The sequence below is a fragment of the Morone saxatilis genome, unplaced genomic scaffold (genome assembly GCF_004916995.1).
Source record: "Morone saxatilis isolate NCDOM2014 unplaced genomic scaffold, NCSU_SB_2.0 Contig6, whole genome shotgun sequence".
NCBI lineage: Eukaryota > Metazoa > Chordata > Actinopteri > Moronidae > Morone > Morone saxatilis.
In genome coordinates, this window is record NW_023340206.1 from 10,977,018 (window position 1) to 10,985,741 (window position 8,724).

The 8,724-nt window shown below is 39.7% G+C and overlaps 1 protein-coding gene across 1 annotated transcript in view; it reads left to right on the forward strand.

The window, feature by feature from the left end:
• Nucleotides 1-8,233: 8,233 nt before the first annotated feature.
• mrps9 (mitochondrial ribosomal protein S9) overlaps nucleotides 8,234-8,724 on the forward strand; it is a gene marked incomplete in the record, with an annotated part of 12,461 nt that continues 11,970 nt past the window's right edge. The window contains 1 exon segment of the mRNA XM_035677835.1: nucleotides 8,234-8,363. Coding sequence (XP_035533728.1) covers nucleotides 8,265-8,363 — 99 coding nt within the window.

Below are 8,724 nucleotides of genomic sequence, written 5' to 3' on the forward strand. Positions count from 1 at the left end.
AAAGATCAATGGTAGATATTAACCTAGCAAGTAGTCCCTCAGTTCAATCAGTCCAGCAATTTGTCACATGGTGCAGTGCAACACATCCACTTGAGCAGGTTTTTCCCCAAGAAGAAATGCTACATTTTTACATAATAATATCTTGTATATTTACTCACTACACTTAAAATGCACAAAATTTTTGCTGTTGGTCGTTTTGCAAAAAGAGACTTTAATGTCTGATTTTGGAAGAAAAGAGCAACTGTTAGATTCCTTTCCTGATCTAAAACTATTACATTTCAACCAAAATAGTTTGCAACCAACGGCCAAGACTTCTGCGGTCAAATTTGATCGCAAACACTTTCTGCAAAACCCATTGAAAGAAAATGTTTCCTTTAGTCATCTAATGCAGCACAGAGGTAAGATTCCCCAGTAAGTATGCTACACTGCAGCGGATAGAGAACAACAAATTGCAGACAAAGCAACAGGGTGTAGATGTCGTCAAACTGCCTCACATTCTAGCTCTGAGCTGAACGCGAGGTCAAACGAGCAGCAATTAAACAATCCCATTCCTCGGATAAAAAGCATTATTTTCCACCAAATCCCTCTCTGTAATAAGGCAGTGATTGATGTGCAACTGCATGCGAGAGCTTGCTTGAAGCGTCCGTCCAGATGAAATGAAAACAATATGAAAACATTCTCTGAAGGATGGAATTTCGCCCCGACTTTTTTAGATCCATCCCGGCATTTAAAACATTCACCCAGATATGTAAATCTCCTTCTACCGCAAACCGAACAGCTGTGCCTGCTTTCGATCATTCTCTGCAAACCCGAAGGTGTTGGTACAGCCAAAACAGAAATTCGAGGAGGTCACAGACACTGAACAAATTAACATAAACCTCCATCCCTGCTTTATAATGTAACCTAATTTATAATCTTACATGTGGTAAAACCTCAGAACTTGATTACAGCAGGGGAAAGTGTAAGTGTACGTTTGGTTTCAGTATCTTCATACTTTCACACATGCCTGTCTCAGTCTATGGGCCTTTAGGGATACCCCGCCGCCTGGGGAGTGCACTTTTTGCAGACTGAGACCATTATGGGAAACACTTTCAGACAGGACAGGACGGGATGAGGATGGTGGAGGGGCGGCGGAAGTTTTTCTTGGGTCATTCCCAGCCGTTTCCAGAGATCTCGGGTTTCTCCCCATCCAGTTTCAGATCCAGATCCTCTTCTTCCCCCGACAGGCCGGGCAAAGCTGGCAGTTGCGTCTCCAGGCCCCCTTTCACCCCTCACGTAATAGTTTCCTTCCTCCCCGAGCCTCTCACCTGAAAAAAGAGTCGGATGGAAGACTGGGAGCAAAGTAGTCATCTTTTCATCGCAGAGATGGACTGAAGTAACCCTTCAGCTGGAGAGGAAACCCAATACTGCCTCCAGCTCGCTGTCTGAGAGGACAGAAAGGAGAGGGCAATGGGAAAAGGGGGGTATCCAAAGTGGTTCCATGTGAGAGATGGAAGTGAAGTCTGGGAAAGACAGGGATCAACACCCTGAGAACCCCCCCCCCCCCCCACCCATCTCCTTCCCGAGTCAAACCACCTTACAGAGTCCCATCCTATGATCTTCCATTTCCTTCCACTCTATTTTGTTCTGTTCAGAACCAAGCCCGCTGAAGCTGTATTCAGCTACCTAAAGTTCAGTCACTTTCATATCTAGATTACACACTATTTAAAATCTCAATTTTTAAGACAACATGGACATGAATTATCTACAGTTTCTAACCTGCTGAGAAGATCATGTGATACAATCAAAAGCTCCACAAAGGAGCAACTAAATGGACAGAGGTATGTTTCCATTAGTGTATAATCACTTGTAAATAAGAATTGCTGTGTTTTTATTACCTTAGAATGAACAGTTTTTATCTACAGACGCTGCAGGATGCCTGAGGCCATCGCAGTTTCACCCTCGCGCTTGACAGGGTGAAGCTAGTTAGTTGCAATCAGCAACTAAACTGCTAGATGCCACTAAATCCTACACACTGGGCCTTTAGATGTATTATATTTTGATAATAGATTTTACTTTTGCTAATTTAAAACATCTTTTATCATAACATCATTTAAAATCTTCCCTTATTTTGTTGTTCTGTTCACTTCTTTGTTGTTCCAGATACTTTTCTTCTCTGCACTGCTCCTGTCTTTTCTTTCCAAATTCTATTAAACTTTCATCTGCCCTGTTCTATTCTGCTCTACTTTTTTCTGTGCTGTTCTGTTCTTTTCCTGTACTGCACTAGCTTATTTCTTTCCAGCCTTTGCTGTTGTTTTATTCTATTCTACACTTTCCCACTCTCTTATGTGATCTTTCTTTTGTTTCATCTTTGTAGTCTATTTATGTTTCATTCACTTGCGTCAGTGTCAGTTCTGTTCTGTGCATTTTTGCTTTCTGCATTATATTCTATTTATTTGCATTGTGTACTGTTCAATCTAATCCTGTGCTCCTCTTTTTATTATTATATTCACGACTGTGCAATTCTATATGATTCAGTCACAGTCAGCTCTGTTCTACCTGACTGTTCTCTGTTTTAATACGAAACCCTCTCAGACTGCCTCCTGAACCTGCTGGTGCAACAGAAGCAGCCACAGCTCCAGTCTGTTCAGGTAGCTTTCTCCCCCGTGGAGCCGCTCTGAGGAGGAGGCCTAATATCTGCAGACATCTATGGCCACCACCCAATCTGTTGCACGCTCCATTCATTTCACGCACTGCCAGAAGTGCTTTGTAATTATCCTGATATTGATGAAGGCTGATTCCAGCAGGTAATCGCTGGCAGTTCAGCTGTTTTTACGCATCTCAGCAAAATGTCTCTATCCATTACCAGTGGCAAATTAATTTCCACTCAATGACCATACTTGTTGATAATCTACGAACTGGTGTGTGCGTGTGTCTGTTTGTGTGAGAAGGGGGATGAGAGATACCTGACAGAGCTCTCAACCATAGCATATAACTTGGTTTACCGCACACAAAGATAACTGTGGGGATTGACACTACACAGCAGACCGTAGCACACTGCTGCATGTGCTTCAGTATCACTATATATACTGTACATTTAAGTAACAGCAGTGGCACCACTCTATATGTTAGTGACAGCAAGTAGCTAGTAGCAGTATGTTAGGAATACAGAATAGCACCGGAATAGGAAAGAAAATGGATTCAGAGATATGAACTGATATAGAAAAAAGGAAGTAAACGGGAATAGGTATAAGAATAGAAATGGGAATAAGAAGGGGACTAGGACTGGGAATGGAAATGGGAACAGGTATAGGAAAAGAGATGTAAATAGAAATTGCAATGGAAATTGTAACAGGTGCAAGAGTAGAAATGGGGAAAATTATATAGGAATATGATAAAAATGAGATAATATGAAAAGTATTGGGGAAAGAAATGGGAATGAAATAGAAGCAGAGATAAGAATAAAAATAGAAATCTTAAGAGAAATACATATCAGAATAGGAGTGGTACTATAAATATGACTTAGAAGAACAATACAAATGGGAATATTAATAAAAATGTGAATAAGAATAGACACCGGAATAGGATTGGATATAAAAATGGAATTAGAAATGGGAATGACAATAGACATTTGGTGGATTAAATATTGTTTATTTTGATCAACTTATGTTAGCAACAGATACTGGCAGTGTGTGTGTGTGTGTGGAGCATACGCCAGTCAACCTTGGTGATGTGGATCAATACTATACTGTATATTCAGTAACAGGTGGATTTGAGGGATTCTGTTTTTTCTGATTTCCTTTCATTTTACATGCACAGCATTCACACATTTATGAAATCTGAGGAAATATATATCCGGAATGACTTTAAATATATCAAATCTCACTTGCACTTCGAGGCAACTCTGCTGTGTATCAATTTTGGCACGAAGGCACCAAGGGTATCCACTGTTTTATGGATGTTGTGTTTTACAGTATATCAGCTGTGACTCCAGAGGAAATTAAACCGCTGTCATTGTCAGTGCTTTGCTCTTCATTGACCTGCAGAGGAAATGGATCCCCTAAAACTGACAGGTAGGACAACACTTAATCACTGAGGCACACAGGAACAATACTACCTTTTTACAAAGCAGAGTAATATGGTCTTTGTTTTCCAGATTACTTGTATTAGTATATTTTGATTTCTGTATCTGTATAAGCAGCTCAGCGTTAGAGATGTGTGATTCATGCTATAAATGACCACTTATACAACCCGCTGTGATGTATTGTGCTGTATTGGAGATCCCTTCCACCACAGCACTAAGGGTAAATAAATACGCTTTAAAAGAGTAAATGAGCTTGAGCAAAGTGGCCCTTTGAGTCCCCATGTTTGTGGAGCAACCATAATGGATTCTTTAGACCCGTGAACGGTTTATAGGCATGACAGCCATGTTTCGGCACGATGGGCTTATCCCTACGCAAGGCGCTAAGGATATTAGGGAATCAGCGTAAAGCAGCATGGAAATGATGACTGGAGCAAAGCCTCAGCTCGCTGGTATTATAAGCCCTCAATTCTCCAGCACTCCATCCTTGGGAAACGGGGAAGGAGCGGACTTGGCACAGCCCCACGATGTGATATCCCCCATTATTTCTTGCTCCATCTCTTGTTTTAGTCCTACAATTAAAAGGATGTCACCCAATCTGGGGATGGGGCAAATTGAGAGGAGTTCAGTGTCGCCTATTGTGGTGTTCTCTTTTCAAGACGGTGCTAGAATCATTGTTGTCCATATGGAGATCTGTTGGAACAGTTGGATGAGAGCCAGCTCTCTAATGCCTGGCACTGAGCTACAGCCTCATATGAAGCATTGATGGCACATGCCAAGCATGAAAACAGACGCCCATAAGGTTCCCTAAATGAATTCACGTCATAGCACTGTTTTCAGTGCAAATTCCCCATTTTCACAGCAACTGTCAATGTTTGGTTCTCATTAACAAAAGGTGTATCTTCTCATTAACAGAAAGTGACTATTTAGTTTGCAGTCATCACAATGTGAAGTTACTGCAGTGACTTGCAGGGTTTACCTAAGTCCACAGTGTTCTCACCAAAAATGAATATCTCCACCCAATCCACCCACGGTGGCTCGCCTGTCAGAGACGGGCCACGACAGAAGGATGATTTATGTCCCACCTCTCACCCCCCACTGTAAATTAGAGACCATGGGTCGAAACTATTTTTCTCTGTGAGCAGGAGCACGCTTGTGGCTAAAAAACGGGGCAAACACTGTTTATCATCTGCCTGACGACAGCCCTCCTCGGGGCAAATTAACCACGCGGCCGTATCGACTGGCACGGGCCGGGAGTCAGTGCCCCTTCACTTTGATTAATCTCCCTGTGTTCCTGTTCCAACTCTATCAAAGTGATCTAAGTGAAGACACACAGCATTGATCTGTAAACACAGCATACTACTGTACAGAAAAAACACACATACACACACACACACACACACACACACACACTGAGAGGGAATCACTGGAGGTGAGCTTCTTCTCAAGTTATGATTAAACAAAAAAAAAGTGCTATTTGAATGGATGGACCTCTTTAAAATATCACATATTCTTGATTATGGATATCATATTTGATAGTGCTCATGGAAAAGTTATGACAGTGTTTTCATACATAAAGGTCTTAATACTCAGTGTTAACCAGTGTCGGAAACAACCACTTTCAGTATAATAAAAGAGACAAATAACTGTTTTGTCTCTAAAATGTCAGATTTTTTTTACCCCCTTTTCAGCTTACTGACGATGGATTTTTCAGCTAATCCAATGGTGCTTTTAATGGTTTAAGTTTCATCCTTTAGTTTATCTGACAAATTCAAAATATTTCGAGAAATAATTCAGTTACATAGAGAACAACAGAGAGCAGAAATACATTTGCAATATTTATTTTTATTCTTGTTCAAAGGTGATTAACAACTGACATAGATCCCCATTCGAAATAGTATTATTTATTCTACATGTAGTAGTTTAATTCAACCCATTTAACTTTATGTATAACTTTTTGTGGTAATTAAAAGATAAACATAGCAATAAAACCTAGGACAAAAGAATACAATTTAATTATTAAAAAATAAAAATAAATGCACATAATAACAGCTGAAAGTGATATATATATATATACATATGCAATGTTTCCATATTAAACTTTCCAGAGGGGTAAAAGAAGGTAAAAATCTGACATAAAAATTAGACTTACATGTTTTTCCACCATATCTAAGCAACATTAACTCTGAGGTTAGAGAAAGCACAGTGTCAGTATACGTACCTCAAACTGGCTGGGAAGGCAAATAAGAGCTAGACATGTACACGTGCTGTTGAGCAAGGCACTTGCCCTCCTGCTGTTCAGCATCATCGCTGTGGTTTTACAGAAGAACATGTGTCTCACTGTGCCTTCAGTCATCACTCCCTGCAGGAATGAAGATTATTTTCATCCCGATCTGTAAAGTTTTGGCTTAAGGTGGCAGCTTGTACTCATCTATTCAAGGAATCCGCAACACAAAATGTTGTGTTAATCCATTTCTGCACTGCCCAGCACTGACTGCACCGCATATGCAAAACAATCTGTTTTATGTGTAGCCGTGCCAACATGTTTGGCAGACAGTGACTGAGCATTTTTTATTGTGTTATTTCTGATAACTCATGTGGATCCGCCGCTTTAAATCCTGTGGCGTGACATTTACAACAGCCCTCCTATTGTCAGTGATTTTACAGGGAGGACAGATGGTGCTCACATGCAGCTCGTGTTAAACCGGACAGGGCACCAGAGCTTTAAAAAGTGCAATGCTATTGGGTCCCTTGGGTCAAAGTGGTTTCAGATAGTTGTGTGTGTTGGCAGGAATTGCTTGTATGCAAAAAACTGGCAGCAGACATTTGTAAAAGTGTGAAACATTGGGGGAAGGAGGCCAAAGATGTGCAGATATAGATACTAAAATGAACTTCTAACAAACTCTAACACAAGTGAAGTCAATGGCCTATAAATAATCTTATAGGCTATCAATTAAGCAGTCCGCATAATGTTTAAGAATCTTTTTTCTGTAAATATTTGAAGGTAAAATAGTAAAAAATGACACAGACATTTAGTCATTTTTTTAACCTGTAGACAAACAAGTTTTAAGTGGTTTTAGCATTTAAATTTCAATCGATGGCTGGTGTTAATTTACAACCTCAACAAAGGACATGAGGAATAGTTTTAGTGTGCCGGACCACTGCAGATTTTGCTTTCAGCTGCACCATGTGGCCAGCATGTTGTGGATTTCCATGATCATATTGAACCGCACACGTTTTCAATGAGCTGAGATTGTGATGCGATGTGGACTGACGTCTGAGAGATTAAAAAAAAAGCTGTGTAATTGAAACAGGCAATGTAAGTCACTATATTCAATTGTTTTAAAATGTTCTGTCCTTGTTGGAATTTACACATTTTTATTTGCCTCATTTGTCATTTTAGGCAGATTATGCAACTTTGTGGTCTGTTGTCATGTGGCTCGTGTTATCCACTTTATTCTCTTCTTTTCATTTTTTTGTGTTGCCGTCTTTGTTTTTTTCTCTTTTTTTGGTTTATAGAGATGACTTATAAACCCTTTTTTTAATTTAATTTCTACATTTCCTTTCAATTTGTGACGTTTTTTTATTGTAATATGTTACTGCAGCTTTATAAAACTACCTTATATGTGTTGTCAAGGTGTAAATGCACAATAAATTACACAAAACGACCTTGTTTGCTGTGTCTGTATCTCCAAGAAAAATCACTAAAACACTGTCATGATCCTAATTTCAAACTCAATATAGTGACATTCAGGATGTGGCTGTGTATGAAGTGTAAAAAAGGAGTAGTTTGTGATGACTCAAGGTTTTGTTTTAGTCCATTTGCAGACATTATACACAGAAATTAAAGATTTTGCAGCATTTGAATGCAACAGTTGTGCTGTTTTGCCAGGAAAACTTTTGTTTGGAATATAGATATATACACCAAACTTCCTTTGTAGATTTTGAAAATGAAGCCTAACAAAGTTAACATCCACTAAATCTATTCATAATATTATTTTGGTGCATTTTATATATTAACAGCTTTAATAAATAAATAAATAAATAAAAAATAAATCGTTATTTGGTTATGAACACTGATTTTCTGTCGATTTCTGGCTATATTCTCAAAATATTAATACTAATAAATTTGTATTGTCGCCACGTGTCTCTGACGTGTAACAACTTCCGCCGCTGACGTCACTGCTGTCAGCAAAAAGAAAGCATGGCGGCGTCCTGTGCGCGAGCCGTGGGATCGTTTTTGGGAAAATGTGGGAATTGCGGCTCGAGTTTAAACCCGCTCGCGTCGCAGGTGAGCCGACAGGTAACGTGAGAGTTCCTCTTTGATAAACTAATACGTTGTGTACGTAAAACAAACGTAAAACGCGCAGAACACGCAGACGTCCTTGAGTCAGCATCCTCTTGCAGCTTCTGTTAGCCGAAACCTGCCTTACAGATGTTTGAATTAAAGGTTAAACAACGCCGCGTTCACTTTTATCGGGCTGTGGTTGACTTTGTGATGACTTAAGTTGAATTGTTGAACCCTTAACGTGAATTCGGCTATAGTTTGGGGTCAGTTGCCTCTCTGGATATTAAGCAAGTTGGCATAATTTGGCACTCCTATACTCTTATACCCACCCTGTATATAAAGTATGCTTTACATTAATGCACCCACGTTCTTCTGC